Raw genomic sequence first — 17,833 nt, 5'->3', positions numbered from 1 at the left:
GATCTACACCTCCAGGAGGTGGACCAAACCAAAGATGATTCTGACTCCTCCTTCCAGACTATACCATTACCTGAGGCTGATCAGAGGGGGGAAACCAGTGGCCAAACCCAGGAGCTCCATCAAAATGGAGCCAAAAGCTGAAACGTTCCCCCTGCTAGAAGCTAAGATGGGAAGCTTCTTAGAGGTAGGTTCTCCAGACCCGACTATAGCTGACCTCCAGATGTTTACCACCGCTACTACTGTCACCCGCTCTGTGTACTCTGAACAGGTCCACCAGTCATCAGACTCATCCCTTGAGGATGAAGAAGAAGAGGAAGAGGAGCAGTGCTCTATCATTGAGATGCCCGCTGGCTATAATGACTCGGTGGCGCCCCCTAGTGTCCTACACGGGTATGACACCTCAGCAGGGTCTGAAACCTCAGTGGTGCCCCCTAGTGTCCTTCAAGGGTATGACACCTCAGTAGGGTCTGACACCTCAGTGGCACCCACTAGTGTCCTGGCAGGGTCTGACATCTCAGTGGCATCCCCTAGTGTCCTGGCAATGTCCTACACCTCAGCAGACACTGTGGCTAAGGTTGAAAGCGGTTTCAAATCAAAGATACCCATCAAAGCTGGTTCAGTGAAATCAGACCTGGGCCTTGAGCAGAAATCAACAGTGGAGGAATCTCTTGTTCAGGACCGGAGGACGAGGTCCGAGGAGGATTTTGAAGCCGGGAAGAAAATCTTAACTGACAAAGACAGCAGGAGTCACTCCGACAGCGACCATCCTACAACTAAATCCAAACCTCTCACCTCCAGACTCCCTGTCATGGGCAAACACAAACCCACAGCCCACTCCTCCTCCTCTTTCCAGCCCGACAGAGACCAGGGCTCTGACATACGAGACCCTTCCCTCCGATCCTCTCTGGATGTCGACGACATCAGTAGCAGCGGTGATCACAACAGTCCAGATTCTGTTATCTTCAAGTATGACAGACCAACGCCTCGCAGATCTGCCCCAGACACGAGGGCTTTGTCGACTCAGACACGGGTTCGAGCTTCCTCGGTGACGGGGGAGGTGTTTGAGTCGAGACCCATCTGGGAAGACTCAGTGGAGACTCAGATGCAGCGAATCTGGGCTGATCGGACCCCGGAGCTGCAGCAAGGTACCAAAAATCTGCCACTTCCTTTCCTCTCTTTCTCTGCTACTTGGAAGACCTTTCTTTGTCTTATTCAAGACCAATCATCTGTCACTTTTCTGTTGTGTGTCTTGTTTTGTCATTTTGTGCTGTGCTGTGTTGTCTTGTCCTGTGCTGTGCTGTGTTGTCTTGTCCTGTGCTGTGTTGTCTTGTCCTGTGCTGTGTTGTCTTGTCCTGTGCTGTGTTGTCCTGTGCTGTGTTGTCTTGTCCTGTGCTGTGCTGTCTTGTCCTGTGCTGTGTTGTCTTGTCCTGTGCTGTGTTGTGTTGTTTCTTTTCCATATAAATGTCTGTGTCTATTGACTATTGTCTATTGACGATTGTCTAGTGTCTATTGTCTACGCATGTGTACATGAAATCTCAAGATTGACTGATCTAGATGTGTTAGGAGAAAACTCTTGGAATGCCCATCGTGATTAACTTCAGGACATCTAATAGACTACTGCATTACTGAAACTCCTTATACTAATCCCCACACTGAGTTTGGAATGCCACATTCTTTCCATTGTTTAAGTTCTAATCGACTACAAATACACTGTCATGGTGGTCCGAGTAGAGCAGGTATTGTCATCAACAGTATGGATCAGTATGAACATCAGCCCTGCTCCATACTTCACCCGTCATCAGCACCATTACCTCCACAGCCTATAACATAGAGGCCAGTTACATGACCTAGTGAAATGTATCTGTACCTTCCAAGAACCTAGAAAACATCCCATAATCAACATGATCTCTGGAGAGTTATGGCCTACGGCCCAAAATGGCACCCTATTCCCTATGGACCCTATGGTCTAAAGTAGTGCACCCTATTCCCTATGTGCCCTATGGTCTAAAGTAGTGCACCCTATTCCCTACGGTCTAAAGTAGTGCATCCCTATTCCCTATGGGCCCTATGGTCTAAAGTAGTGCACCCTATTCCCTATTGGCCCTATGGTCGAAAGTAGTGCACCCTATAAGGAATATGATGCCATTTGGGACGTAGCCATAATGTTGTTACTGTGCTGCTGTTGAGCTGTGATGACCTGTGTGTAACCTCTGGCCGTGGTGGTGTTTGTAGTGGATTGGCACGACGATGCAGACAGGAAAGAGGAGACGTTGGCTATCATTGCAGACCTGCTGGGGTTCAGCTGGACAGGTAAGTTATCCAGGTGGTGTTTACCTGGTGTAGAAGGTGTGTATGAAATAGGAGTAAAAAGCTGTGGAGAACACTGGTCAAATGTCGTCCACCATGTAGGGAATAAGGATACTGTTTAGGACGCCACCTCAGTGTGTGTGTGTGTGTGTGTGTGTGTGTGTGTGTGTGTGTGTGTGTGTGTGTGTGTGTGTGTGTGTGTGTGTGTGTGTGTGTGTGTGTGTGTGTGCCCCCGTGTGTCTCAGAGCTGGCGAGGGAGCTGGAGTTCAACGAGGATGAGATTCAGGAAGTGAGGACAGAGAACCCTAACTCCTTACAGGAGCAGAGCCACGCCCTGCTGCAGCGCTGGGCTGAGAGAGAGGGAAAACACGCCACTGGTATATCTGTCCTGATGACACCATCTGTTCTACTGGGCCTCACTGGTCTGTGTCCTACTTTTGTCCAGAGCAGTGCACTATATAGGGAATAGGGTGCCATTTTGGCACTCAGGTGTGGACTCATCCATGGAAACCATCCATCTATTTATGAATGCTAAATATATGTTACAGCCTTATTCTAAAATGGATTTAAATTGTTCGTTTTTTTTCTCCTCAATCTAAACACAATACCCCATAATGACAAAGCAAAAACAGATGTTTGCTATTTATGGATGATAAATATGTCTTCTTGAATCGATTGTCTTTTTTCTTGTCTGTTTTTTTGTTGATGGTTTAAAGCAAGATTATTTTGTTTAATGAAAAGTGCTATAGAAGTGAAAAAGGTAATGATTATTTATTATTATTATTATTAATATTAATGAACTAATATTAGGTCTTATATTTTGTCCAGCAGAGGACAGCCTGATAAAGAGGCTGACGAAGATCAACCGGATGGACATCGTCCACCTGATAGAGACCCAGATGAACAAGTCAGCGCAGGAGCAGACGTCCAGGACCTACGCAGAGATAGAGAAGACTCTGGACCAGAGTGAAGGTACTGGACCAGTTACATTACAGAGATAGAGGAGACCTGGATCGTGAAAACGGCTTATTGGTTTGTTTTTGATTCGAAATAGAAATAGAAAAAAATGACTTGTTTATCGTTTTTGCATATAAAACAAAAAATAACAACTTGATTTTTCGATTTTCACATCTGGGTTAGGTTAAATGTGGAATGCTTGTCATTGGTTAAGTTCACAGCCAAGATTTACTGTCCTTTCAAAGTAAGAGTTCACCCTTCTAACCCGACTGATCTATTATCTATGAATGAACTGATTAATAGCTGACCATACCGTGCCACAGTGCCAAGATAAAGTACCATTTCTGTATAAGATTTAATGTGCATTGACTTAATGAATGAACTGCTGTTACTGTAAATGGTTAGCTGTCTGATGTATCCTAGCTACCTAGCTAACCATTGGCCATCTTATTAAATGATGATATCCAGCCAAATCAACAGTATCTATTGCTAGACTAGAGATATTCCCCTAGCTATAGTTAGTCAGTGGTTGCACATCTAACTAGCTGTAATGAAGCAAGGGTGTGAATAGTACACATTTAAATATATCATTTCACTGTTTACAGCAGGTCTCCAGCTACCCAGACCTGTCTGATCAGGGTGCTGTGGGTGTGTCCAGCTTACACCTGTGCAAATCCGTGTGTGTATATAGAAATGGAATGAAACATCCAACCAATTGCTCAAGTCGTGTTATAGGTCCACCCCACAGCTGGAGGGTTGTGGGGTCCTGTCCAGAAGAAAGCCCTAGCCCCTACCTCTAGACACTTGTGGAGATAAGAGAGGATTGGACAGGTGTAAGCAATACCACCAAAATTCCACCAAGAGGGTAAGGTGAATCTCTCACCATGTCACCACCCATCAATCACTCTCAGATCTCCACACGTGTCTAGACTCTGGACAGTAGGGGTTAGGGGTTATTTCTGGACAGGCCATGGGTATTATGGTAGCTCAGTCAGTCAGTCTGGCAATATCTAAAAATGTTAATATGGCAGTGCAGTTAAACAATGTGATTTTACAGTTTTGTTTATGATATTTCCACACACACACTATGAGGTAGGGTCGGGACGATATCAGTATTGTAATATTTTTTCCATGGCAAAAATGAAAACACAAAGCAGACCAAACTGTTTTGTCCTTTAAAAACCTGCTGTATTTAAAACATATGGTGTGCTATAACTTGGAAAATAAATACATGTGACTCTGCATGACATCATAATGTGTTTGTTCCCAACATCAGGGCTGTTTACCAACATAATGATGTTTGTTTCCAACATCAGGGCTGTTTTCAACATCAGGGCTGTTTTCCATCATAATGTGTTTGTTTCCAACATCAGGGCTGTTTTCCATCATAATGTGTTTGTTTCCAACATCAGGGCTGTTTCCCAACATAATGATGTTTGTTTTCAACATCAGGGCTGTTTCCCAACATAATGATGTTTGTTTCCATCATAATCATGTTTGTTTCCAACATTAGGGCTGTTTACCAACATAATGATGTTTGTTTCCAACATAACGATGTTTGTTTCCAACATCAGGGCTGTTTCCCAACATAATGATGTTTGTTTTCAACATCAGGGCTGTTTCCCAACATAATGATGTTTGTTTCCATCATAATCATGTTTGTTTCCAACATTAGGGCTGTTTACCAACATAATGATGTTTGTTTCCAACATAATGATGTTTGTTTCCAACTTCAGGGCTGTTTACCAACATAATGATGTTTGTTTCCAACATCAGGGCTCTCTTAAATCCGCTAAGTGATTTGTTTCCTTGCCACAATACTAATGAGGGATTTGTTCGACAATCAGATGAGAGCATCATGACTGGTTGTGTTCTTGCCACATTAAAAGGTCCTTTTAACCGTTAAATTACGTCTTTATTATTAGGCCCATACATTTTTTTTATGGACTTCCCCCAAATGTCACAGTGTAATTCGTACTTAGTGTAAGGGTTCATTCAGAGGGTTCTGCCAGTGATGTTGGTAGAGGACGATATAAATCTGACCATGTTTTGATCCTGAGTCTGTGTGTGTCTCTCTCTCTCTCGCTCTCTCTCTCTTTCTTTCTCTCTCTCTCTGTATGTGTTTCTCTCTCTCTTTCTGTCTCTCTCTGTCTCTCTCTGTGTTTCTCTCTTTGTCTGTCTGTCTGTCTGTCTGTCTGTCTGTCTGTCTGTCTGTCTGTCTGTCTGTCTGTCTGTCTGTCTGTCTGTCTGTCTGTCTGTCTGTCTGTCTGTCTGTCTGTCTGTCTGTCTGTCTGTCTGTCTCTCTGTCTCTCTCTCTCTCTCTCTCTCTCTCTCTCTCTCTCTCTCTCTCTCTCTCTCTCTCTCTCTCTCTCTCTCTATATATATATATATATATATATATATATATATGTGTGTGTGTGTGTCTCTGTCTGCCAGTGTCTGTAGCCCTGTCCTCAGTGCAGGAGGACGTAGACAGCCTCAGACTGGTGAGGAGGGTGGACTCTTCCCCCAGACCGCCCCCAGCCGTCTCAGAGGAGGACCTATCAGTAGCCTCCCTCCTGGACATTCCTTCCTGGGCGGAGCCTATGGGCCACACCCACTCAGAGAGCATGCACGGACTATTGGAGGACCTGGAGATCACAACGTACGTCAGTCAGAGAATGAGCCAATCAGCTTCAAGGATGGATGAGAATATTTTTATATTTCATTTAACTGTTGACTTTAGTAAGAGAGGAGAATTCTACGGAGTTTGAGACTCATTATCAATCTGTCATTCCAGTAGATCATCAGAACTTAATATTGACAATACCTAATAGCTCCTCCAGATTAACATAATAATAACAATAGTATTAATAATAATATATAATAACTATAATGATTATAATAATTGTTTCTGTTATTATATAGTCATATAGTATGTCTCTTTGGAGTCTGCTAAAATGTAAATGTAATAATAACCCGGTGTTCATGTCATTCATGTTTTAGGGAGCTGAGCCCCAACCCGTGGGATTCGGAGGACGCGGTAACAAGGGAGTCCGCCACCGCCAGCGAGCAAGTAAGTCCCCCTCTGAACGTGATTGGAGCAGAAACATGGAGACTAGCGTCTCAGGTGTATGGCCCCCAGTACCAAACCAGAGACCAGCCTCAGGACCAGCGCAGCAGAGGTAGCAGTGGCCTGCTCCACCCTCAAGTGGGCGCCACTGGGCTTCTGCCAGCTGGTGTTGACCAAATGTCCCCACCGGGGCGAGGCGAGGTTGAGCATGAGTGCTGGCTGTCACCGGAACAGCTCAGGATATCGTCTCCCATAGTGATCAGAGACTTTGGTCTGAGTCTGTCAGAGTCTGAGCAGGCAGAGACAGACTTCAGAGAACTCTGTGTTGGGTTTAGGGAGATGCCACTGGACAGACCCTATGTCTCCACCTCATCCTCCACCTCCTCCATTACCCTGAACCCTAAAACCAAAGCCAGGTTGTCCAGAGAGGCCAGCACAGAAATCTATGACCACAGTAATTTAGCTGAGTCTGACTGTAGCAACGCGTGTTCGCCTGAGAACAGTAGCCAGGCTTGTTCACCTCAGGACTGTTGCCATGGTCCGGCAAGTCTGGCCGTGGCTGAGGAGGCTGACCAGAGAACAGTGGCTGAGGAGGCTGACCAGAGAACAGTCATCTCTGAAAAGCACATAGAAGAGATAACGGCTCGTTTCTACCAGGCCATGTATGGCTCAGACGAAATCCTGCAGGTCACTGAGATGGTCCCCAGGTCCGAAGACCGGCAAGAGAAACGGCTGGAGCTGGCAGCTCTCAGAAGGAACCAATCACAGATGGAGACACAGCTTTCGTTTATTGACGAGCCAGGAGAGGGTTGTGCCATGGCTCACTACAGCATGGTAGAGCAAACCAACGTCCAAAAGGGCATTGTTCGGCCGAAGCAAAGTCCACCAACCAGCGAGTTCACTCCGATGACACGCGACTCACCTGACAGGCACCCTAGCTTTATCACCGTCCGACCAGAACCCGATGACGTCATAGTGAGGGCAAAAACATCCTACATGTTCATGCCAGTTACCCCCCAGTCCCCTGGCCAAGACACAACACTGTATTCACATCTCACTGACTACAGACCAATGACTCCTGATTCAGAAATGGAGTCCCTGTCACCTGACTCTCTACGGGGTCTCTCGCCCATGGAAGAAGGGTTCATTAGCGTAGCTAGACTATCATCCCCTGAGTCCGTAATGTCCGTTTGGCACCTACAGGGCAATTTCGCCTGACTCCCCTCTCCGCGAGTGTAGGGTAATGTCTCCAGATTCTGCCAGGGCATTCCGTGAAAGCAGGCCTCTTTCTCCCGGGTTGGATGGGTCTAGATTTTCATCCGAGGTTAAAGCCTACATTATGGAGAGTAGAGAACCCTCATATTCTCCTTCAGACATATACAAGTGTAAAAAGGATTCCTGTGATTCAGAGATAGCAGATAGCGCTCTTAGTACCCTCTCCCCTTTCCACACCGATAGCATCCAGAGTCCCATCTCCCCTTCCCACACCAATAGCATCTGGAGTCCCCTCTCTCCTTACCACCCAGATATCATCCGGAGTCCCTTCTCTCCTTACCATTCAGACAGTGTTCTGAGTTCCCTATCCCCTGTGTCCTCTGAGATGTTTTCTGATGACATATGGTCCCCGTCGCCAGAGTTGTATGAATTGGTGACTGAGAGCAGGACCCTGTCCCCGACCTCCCCAGTACCTGAGTATGACACACCTGTACCTGATACACCTGTACCTGACACACCTGTACCTGATACACCTGTACCTGACACACCTGTACCTGACACACCTGTACCTGACACACCAGTACCTGAGACACCTGTGACATCAGCGATTGACTATGCAGATCTGTTGTTCACTGACTGTAGAGCATCCTCCCCAGAGTCTGTTACTTCGTTGGATGAGAATAGGCAGCTTTCTCCTAACTCTCCAGTACCTCAACACACACCCTCAGTGTGTGATTCAATAGATAGATCATTTTCACCCGAATCCTTTACTTCAGACCTAGACTATTCTGAGTTCTGTCTTGAGGAATTGTTTGCCGTGGAAAGACCAGATTCTCCTAATTCAATATTGTCAGAAGTAGATACAGTAGCTGAAAGAGACTTGACAAAACATAGACCACCATCACCGGGATCTGGCAGTCCAGATAGTGAAACAGAAATGGAATGGGAGTTCATCCAGTTGTCGTCCCTTCCTGAGTACAAAACTCCTTCTCCTGAGACACTCGGTTCAGACAGTGATGGAATCCTTTTATATCTTGACCATTTCTTAACTGACACGAAGCCATCTTCACCTAAATCTGATACGTTGTTGGATGATTTAAGGCCCTTCTCTCACGACCCTCCACTTCCGGAGTTTAGTTTGCCGTTAGCTGAATATAAAACGTATCAGTCTAGAAGTAGACCCTCCTCACCAGCCTCAGAAACATCAGAATTTGAGTACTCTAGTTTAAGTCATGGAGAATCATTAACTGAAAACAGATCGGAATCACCAGATCCGGGGATGTTACAAATTCCTCAGTATAGAGCTAACTTCCTTGATTATGTAGTTCCTGTGAAAAAATACTCACCGGCAGCAGAAATTGGTGAATTGAAATTCAGACCCCTGTCACCAGAATCAATAACTTCAGAAGGGGACTTTACCTTCCTTGAGCTATTGTTTTCAGAGTCTAGATCATCCTCTCCAGAGTCTGTTGCATCATTTGATGAGTACAGGCCCCTCTCTCCTGACTCTCCAGTTCCTCACTTCATGCCTCAATGTTGCGAATGTTATTTGTCTTTCACTGGAAGTAGATGTTCATCACCAGAATCAGTAGCTTCAGATATTGAATTCTCTGAGTTCTGTCTTGAGGAACTGTTTGCTGAAGACAGAGCAGATTCACCTGAATCATTTATATCAGAGAGTGAATTTGTTGAGTCAGTTGAAAGAGGTCTAATGGAACTCAGACCCTTGTCACCAGAATCAGTAACTTCAGAAGGTGATTATACCTTCCTTGAGCTCTTGGTTGCAGAGTCTAGACCATCTTCACCTGATTCTATCACTTCAAATGACCAATATCGAGCTCTATCTCCTGATTCCCCAATCCCACAATTTAGACCCACAATAATTGAGTCGTCAATGTCATTCTTTAGCAGATCTTCGTCACCTATTTCAGTAACTTCAGACGTTGAAGGATCTGGCTTCTATCTTGAGGAATTTGTCAATGAAGAGAGACCATATTCTCCAGAATCTTTTGTGTCAGAGAGTGAATTCGTAGAAGCAGCTGAAGGAGGTTTGATCAAATTCAGACCCCTGTCACCAGAATCAGTAACTTCAGAAGATGGTTATACCTTCCTTGAGCTCTTGTTTGCAGAGTCTAGACCATCTTCATCTGAATCTATAACATCGTTAAATGAGTACAGGCCTCTCTCTCCAGACTCTCCTATTCCTGATTTCAGACCACATTGTTGTGATTATTATTTGCTATTCACAGAAGATAGATCTTCGTCACCACAATCAGTCACCTCAGACATTGAATTCTCTGGATTTAGCCTTGAGGAATTGAATGCTGAGGACAGAGCAGATTCTCCTGAATCGATGTATTCAGACAGTGAATTTCTGGATCAATTGGAAGCAGAACTTGTTCCAGTCTTGCATGAATCAGCTTCTCCAGTTTCTGATTCTCTCCCTCACTCTATTCAATCTGAAACATCTATTAAGAAATTCATCTCACCTGCCTTAGTCCAGTCTGAATCTGTGCACAGAGACACCAAAACAGACATGTTATCTACCACAACAATGGCAACAGAAGACTCTGTTGAGGCTAAAACCACATTGCCAGTTGTAGCTAAAACAGCATTTATACAGCTTGACTTGAGTGAAGAGAAAGTTTGGTCATTATTACCAGTTGCTGTAATGATGCCAGTAAAGCAGGAGCCAGCTAATTCCCCTGTGGAGGAACATGAATACAATTTGAAACACCAAGATAAATCTGAAATCAAAACTTTACCTCCTGCGTCAGTATTTTCAGAAAGTAGTTCACAATTCAGACCTGGACGTTATGATTATTATTTGTCATACAATGGGAGTGTTTCTCCGATACCTGAATCTGTACCAACATTTGAAGATCATACACCTCTTTCTCCTGACTCACCTAATACACAATTCAGACCTGGACATTGTGATTATTATTTGTTGTACGATGTGTGTAGGTCTACATCACCTATGTCTGTAACTTCAGACCTTGAATATTGTGGTTTGTACAGACCAGATTTCGCTTCAGAGAGTGAATTTACTGTGACAGTTCAAAGTAGCCTATCTGAGTATAGACCACTCTCACCAGAATCAATAACTTCAGAAGGGGACTTTACCTTCCTTGAGCTCTTGTTTTCAGAGTCTAGATCATCCTCTCCAGAGTCTGTTGCATCATTTGATGAGTACAGGCCCCTCTCTCCTGACTCTCCAGTTCCTCACTTCATGCCTCAATGTTGCGATTGTTATTTGTCTTTCACTGGAAGTAGATGTTCATCACCAGAATCAGTAGCTTCAGATATTGAATTCTCTGAATTCTGTCTTGAGGAACTGTTTGCTGAAGACAGAGCAGATTCACCTAAATCATTTATATCAGAGAGTGAATTTGTTGAGTCAGTTGAAAGAGGTCTAATGGAACTCAGACCCTTGTCACCAGAATCATTAACTTCAGAAGGTGATTATACCTTCCTTGAGCTCTTGGTTGCAGAGTCTAGACCATCTTCACCTGATTCTATCACTTCAAATGACCAATATCGAGCTCTATCTCCTGATTCCCCAATCCCACAATTTAGACCCACAATAATAGAGTCGTCAATGTCATTCTTTAGCAGATCTTCGTCACCTATTTCCGTAACTTCAGACGTTGAAGGATCTGGCTTTTATCTTGAGGAATTTGTCAATGAAGAGAGACCATATTCTCCAGAATCTTTTGTGTCAGAGAGTGAATTCGTAGAAGCAGCTGAAGGAGGTTTGATCAAATTCAGACCCCTGTCACCAGAATCAGTAACTTCAGAAGATGGTTATACCTTCCTTGAGCTCTTGTTTGCAGAGTCTAGACCATCTTCATCTGAATCTATAACATCGTTAAATGAGTACAGGCCTCTCTCTCCAGACTCTCCTATTCCTGATTTCAGACCACATTGTTGTGATTATTATTTGCTATTCACAGAAGATAGATCTTCGTCACCACAATCAGTCACCTCAGACATTGAATTCTCTGGATTTAGCCTTGAGGAATTGATTGCTGAGGACAGAGCAGATTCTCCTGAATCGATGTATTCAGACAGTGAATTTCTGGATCAATTGGAAGCAGAACTTGTTCCAGTCTTGCATGAATCAGCTTCTCCAGTTTCTGATTCTCTCCCTCACTCTATTCAATCTGAAACATCTATTAAGAAATTCATCTCACCTGCCTTAGTCCAGTCTGAATCTGTGCACAGAGACACCAAAACAGACATGTTATCTACCACAACAATGGCAACAGAAGACTCTGTTGAGGCTAAAACCACATTGCCAGTTGTAGCTAAAACAGCATTTATACAGCTTGACTTGAGTGAAGAGAAAGTTTGGTCATTATTACCAGTTGCTGTAATGATGCCAGTAAAGCAGGAGCCAGCTAATTCCCCTGTGGAGGAACATGAATACAATTTGAAACACCAAGATAAATCTGAAATCAAAACTTTACCTCCTGCGTCAGTATTTTCAGAAAGTAGTTCACAATTCAGACCTGGACGTTGTGATTATTATTTGTCATACAATGGGAGTGTTTCTCCGATACCTGAATCTGTACCAACATTTGAAGATCATACACCTCTTTCTCCTGACTCACCTAATACACAATTCAGACCTGGACATTGTGATTATTATTTGTTGTACGATGTGTGTAGGTCTACATCACCTATGTCTGTAACTTCAGACCTTGAATATTGTGGTTTGTACAGACCAGATTTCGCTTCAGAGAGTGAATTTACTGTGACAGTTCAAAGTAGCCTATCTGAGTATAGACCACTCTCACCAGAATCAATAACTTCAGAAGGGGACTTTACCTTCCTTGAGCTCTTGTTTTCAGAGTCTAGATCATCCTCTCCAGAGTCTGTTGCATCATTTGATGAGTACAGGCCCCTCTCTCCTGACTCTCCAGTTCCTCACTTCATGCCTCAATGTTGCGATTGTTATTTGTCTTTCACTGGAAGTAGATGTTCATCACCAGAATCAGTAGCTTCAGATATTGAATTCTCTGAATTCTGTCTTGAGGAACTGTTTGCTGAAGACAGAGCAGATTCACCTAAATCATTTATATCAGAGAGTGAATTTGTTGAGTCAGTTGAAAGAGGTCTAATGGAACTCAGACCCTTGTCACCAGAATCAGTAACTTCAGAAGGTGATTATACCTTCCTTGAGCTCTTGGTTGCAGAGTCTAGACCATCTTCACCTGATTCTATCACTTCAAATGACCAATATCGAGCTCTATCTCCTGATTCCCCAATCCCACAATTTAGACCCACAATAATTGAGTCGTCAATGTCATTCTTTAGCAGATCTTCGTCACCTATTTCAGTAACTTCAGACGTTGAAGGATCTGGCTTCTATCTTGAGGAATTTGTCAATGAAGAGAGACCATATTCTCCAGAATCTTTTGTGTCAGAGAGTGAATTCGTAGAAGCAGCTGAAGGAGGTTTGATAAAATTCAGACCCCTGTCACCAGAATCAGTAACTTCAGAAGATGGTTATACCTTCCTTGAGCTCTTGTTTGCAGAGTCTAGACCATCTTCATCTGAATCTATAACATCGTTAAATGAGTACAGGCCTCTCTCTCCAGACTCTCCTATTCCTGATTTCAGACCACATTGTTGTGATTATTATTTGCTATTCACAGAAGATAGATCTTCGTCACCACAATCAGTCACCTCAGACATTGAATTCTCTGGATTTAGCCTTGAGGAATTGATTGCTGAGGACAGAGCAGATTCTCCTGAATCGATGTATTCAGACAGTGAATTTCTGGATCCATTGGAAGCAGAACTTGTTCCAGTCTTGCATGAATCAGCTTCTCCAGTTTCTGATTCTCTCCCTCACTCTATTCAATCTGAAACATCTATTAAGAAATTCATCTCACCTGCCTTAGTCCAGTCTGAATCTGTGCACAGAGACACCAAAACAGACATGTTATCTACCACAACAATGGCAACAGAAGACTCTGTTGAGGCTAAAACCACATTGCCAGTTGTAGCTAAAACAGCATTTATACAGCTTGACTTGAGTGATGAGAAAGTTTGGTCATTATTACCAGTTGCTGTAATGATGCCAGTAAAGCAGGAGCCAGCTAATTCCCTTGTGGAGGAACACGAATACAATTTGAAACACCAAGATAAATCTGAAATCAAAACTTTACCTCCTGCGTCAGTATTTTCAGAAAGTAGTTCACAATTCAGACCTGGACATTGTGATTATTATTTGTCATACAATGGGAGTGTTTCTCCGATACCTGAATCTGTACCAACATTTGAAGATCATACACCTCTTTCTCCTGACTCACCTAATACACAATTCAGACCTGGACATTGTGATTATTATTTGTTGTACGATGTGTGTAGGTCTACATCACCTATGTCTGTAACTTCAGACCTTGAATATTGTGGTTTGTACAGACCAGATTTCGCTTCAGAGAGTGAATTTACTGTGACAGTTCAAAGTAGCCTATCTGAGTATAGACCACTCTCACCAGAATCAATAACTTCAGAAGGGGACTTTACCTTCCTTGAGCTCTTGTTTTCAGAGTCTAGATCATCCTCTCCAGAGTCTGTTGCATCATTTGATGAGTACAGGCCCCTCTCTCCTGACTCTCCAGTTCCTCACTTCATGCCTCAATGTTGCGATTGTTATTTGTCTTTCACTGGAAGTAGATGTTCATCACCAGAATCAGTAGCTTCAGATATTGAATTCTCTGAGTTCTGTCTTGAGGAACTGTTTGCTGAAGACAGAGCAGATTCACCTAAATCATTTATATCAGAGAGTGAATTTGTTGAGTCAGTTGAAAGAGGTCTAATGGAACTCAGACCCTTGTCACCAGAATCAGTAACTTCAGAAGGTGATTATACCTTCCTTGAGCTCTTGGTTGCAGAGTCTAGACCATCTTCACCTGATTCTATCACTTCAAATGACCAATATCGAGCTCTATCTCCTGATTCCCCAATCCCACAATTTAGACCCACAATAATTGAGTCGTCAATGTCATTCTTTAGCAGATCTTCGTCACCTATTTCAGTAACTTCAGACGTTGAAGGATCTGGCTTCTATCTTGAGGAATTTGTCAATGAAGAGAGACCATATTCTCCAGAATCTTTTGTGTCAGAGAGTGAATTCGTAGAAGCAGCTGAAGGAGGTTTGATAAAATTCAGACCCCTGTCACCAGAATCAGTAACTTCAGAAGATGGTTATACCTTCCTTGAGCTCTTGTTTGCAGAGTCTAGACCATCTTCATCTGAATCTATAACATCGTTAAATGAGTACAGGCCTCTCTCTCCAGACTCTCCTATTCCTGATTTCAGACCACATTGTTGTGATTATTATTTGCTATTCACAGAAGATAGATCTTCGTCACCACAATCAGTCACCTCAGACATTGAATTCTCTGGATTTAGCCTTGAGGAATTGATTGCTGAGGACAGAGCAGATTCTCCTGAATCGATGTATTCAGACAGTGCATTTCTGGATCAATTGGAAGCAGAACTTGTTCCAGTCTTGCATGAATCAGCTTCTCCAGTTTCTGATTCTCTCCCTCACTCTATTCAATCTGAAACATCTATTAAGAAATTCATCTCACCTGCCTTAGTCCAGTCTGAATCTGTGCACAGAGACACCAAAACAGACATGTTATCTACCACAACAATGGCAACAGAAGACTCTGTTGAGGCTAAAACCACATTGCCAGTTGTAGCTAAAACAGCATTTATACAGCTTGACTTGAGTGATGAGAAAGTTTGGTCATTATTACCAGTTGCTGTAATGATGCCAGTAAAGCAGGAGCCAGCTAATTCCCTTGTGGAGGAACACGAATACAATTTGAAACACCAAGATAAATCTGAAATCAAAACTTTACCTCCTGCGTCAGTATTTTCAGAAAGTAGTTCACAATTCAGACCTGGACATTGTGATTATTATTTGTCATACAATGGGAGTGTTTCTCCGATACCTGAATCTGTACCAACATTTGAAGATCATACACCTCTTTCTCCTGACTCACCTAATACACAATTCAGACCTGGACATTGTGATTATTATTTGTTGTACGATGTGTGTAGGTCTACATCACCTATGTCTGTAACTTCAGACCTTGAATATTGTGGTTTGTACAGACCAGATTTCGCTTCAGAGAGTGAATTTACTGTGACAGTTCAAAGTAGCCTATCTGAGTATAGACCACTCTCACCAGAATCAATAACTTCAGAAGGGGACTTTACCTTCCTTGAGCTCTTGTTTTCAGAGTCTAGATCATCCTCTCCAGAGTCTGTTGCATCATTTGATGAGTACAGGCCCCTTTCTCCTGACTCTCCAGTTCCTCACTTCATGCCTCAATGTTGCGATTGTTATTTGTCTTTCACTGGAAGTAGATGTTCATCACCAGAATCAGTAGCTTCAGATATTGAATTCTCTGAATTCTGTCTTGAGGAACTGTTTGCTGAAGACAGAGCAGATTCACCTAAATCATTTATATCAGAGAGTGAATTTGTTGAGTCAGTTGAAAGAGGTCTAATGGAACTCAGACCCTTGTCACCAGAATCAGTAACTTCAGAAGGTGATTATACCTTCCTTGAGCTCTTGGTTGCAGAGTCTAGACCATCTTCACCTGATTCTATCACTTCAAATGACCAATATCGAGCTCTATCTCCTGATTCCCCAATCCCACAATTTAGACCCACAATAATTGAGTCGTCAATGTCATTCTTTAGCAGATCTTCGTCACCTATTTCAGTAACTTCAGACGTTGAAGGATCTGGCTTCTATCTTGAGGAATTTGTCAATGAAGAGAGACCATATTCTCCAGAATCTTTTGTGTCAGAGAGTGAATTCGTAGAAGCAGCTGAAGGAGGTTTGATAAAATTCAGACCCCTGTCACCAGAATCAGTAACTTCAGAAGATGGTTATACCTTCCTTGAGCTCTTGTTTGCAGAGTCTAGACCATCTTCATCTGAATCTATAACATCGTTAAATGAGTACAGGCCTCTCTCTCCAGACTCTCCTATTCCTGATTTCAGACCACATTGTTGTGATTATTATTTGCTATTCACAGAAGATAGATCTTCGTCACCACAATCAGTCACCTCAGACATTGAATTCTCTGGATTTAGCCTTGAGGAATTGATTGCTGAGGACAGAGCAGATTCTCCTGAATCGATGTATTCAGACAGTGAATTTCTGGATCAATTGGAAGCAGAACTTGTTCCAGTCTTGCATGAATCAGCTTCTCCAGTTTCTGATTCTCTCCCTCACTCTATTCAATCTGAAACATCTATTAAGAAATTCATCTCACCTGCCTTAGTCCAGTCTGAATCTGTGCACAGAGACACCAAAACAGACATGTTATCTACCACAACAATGGCAACAGAAGACTCTGTTGAGGCTAAAACCACATTGCCAGTTGTAGCTAAAACAGCATTTATACAGCTTGACTTGAGTGATGAGAAAGTTTGGTCATTATTACCAGTTGCTGTAATGATGCCAGTAAAGCAGGAGCCAGCTAATTCCCTTGTGGAGGAACACGAATACAATTTGAAACACCAAGATAAATCTGAAATCAAAACTTTACCTCCTGCGTCAGTATTTTCAGAAAGTAGTTCACAATTCAGACCTGGACATTGTGATTATTATTTGTCATACAATGGGAGTGTTTCTCCGATACCTGAATCTGTACCAACATTTGAAGATCATACACCTCTTTCTCCTGACTCACCTAATACACAATTCAGACCTGGACATTGTGATTATTATTTGTTGTACGATGTGTGTAGGTCTACATCACCTATGTCTGTAACTTCAGACCTTGAATATTGTGGTTTGTACAGACCAGATTTCGCTTCAGAGAGTGAATTTACTGTGACAGTTCAAAGTAGCCTATCTGAGTATAGACCACTCTCACCAGAATCAATAACTTCAGAAGGGGACTTTACCTTCCTTGAGCTCTTGTTTTCAGAGTCTAGATCATCCTCTCCAGAGTCTGTTGCATCATTTGATGAGTACAGGCCCCTCTCTCCTGACTCTCCAGTTCCTCACTTCATGCCTCAATGTTGCGATTGTTATTTGTCTTTCACTGGAAGTAGATGTTCATCACCAGAATCAGTAGCTTCAGATATTGAATTCTCTGAATTCTGTCTTGAGGAACTGTTTGCTGAAGACAGAGCAGATTCACCTAAATCATTTATATCAGAGAGTGAATTTGTTGAGTCAGTTGAAAGAGGTCTAATGGAACTCAGACCCTTGTCACCAGAATCAGTAACTTCAGAAGGTGATTATACCTT

General features: G+C 43.0%; 1 protein-coding gene across 1 annotated transcript in view; it reads left to right on the top strand.

Moving 5' to 3' along the window:
* The window catches only part of LOC106592866 (ankyrin-2), a 159,241-nt gene that overhangs the window by 117,260 nt on the left and 24,148 nt on the right, over positions 1–17,833 (top strand). Inside the window, 6 exon segments of the mRNA XM_045723110.1 lie at positions 16–1,145; positions 2,233–2,310; positions 2,553–2,684; positions 3,139–3,279; positions 5,701–5,908; positions 6,250–6,319. Coding sequence (XP_045579066.1) covers positions 16–1,145; positions 2,233–2,310; positions 2,553–2,684; positions 3,139–3,279; positions 5,701–5,908; positions 6,250–6,319 — 1,759 coding nt within the window.

Source organism: Salmo salar, chromosome ssa08 (genome assembly GCF_905237065.1).
Source record: "Salmo salar chromosome ssa08, Ssal_v3.1, whole genome shotgun sequence".
NCBI classification, from domain to species: domain Eukaryota; kingdom Metazoa; phylum Chordata; class Actinopteri; order Salmoniformes; family Salmonidae; genus Salmo; species Salmo salar.
This window is presented reverse-complemented; position numbering and strand designations above follow the sequence as displayed.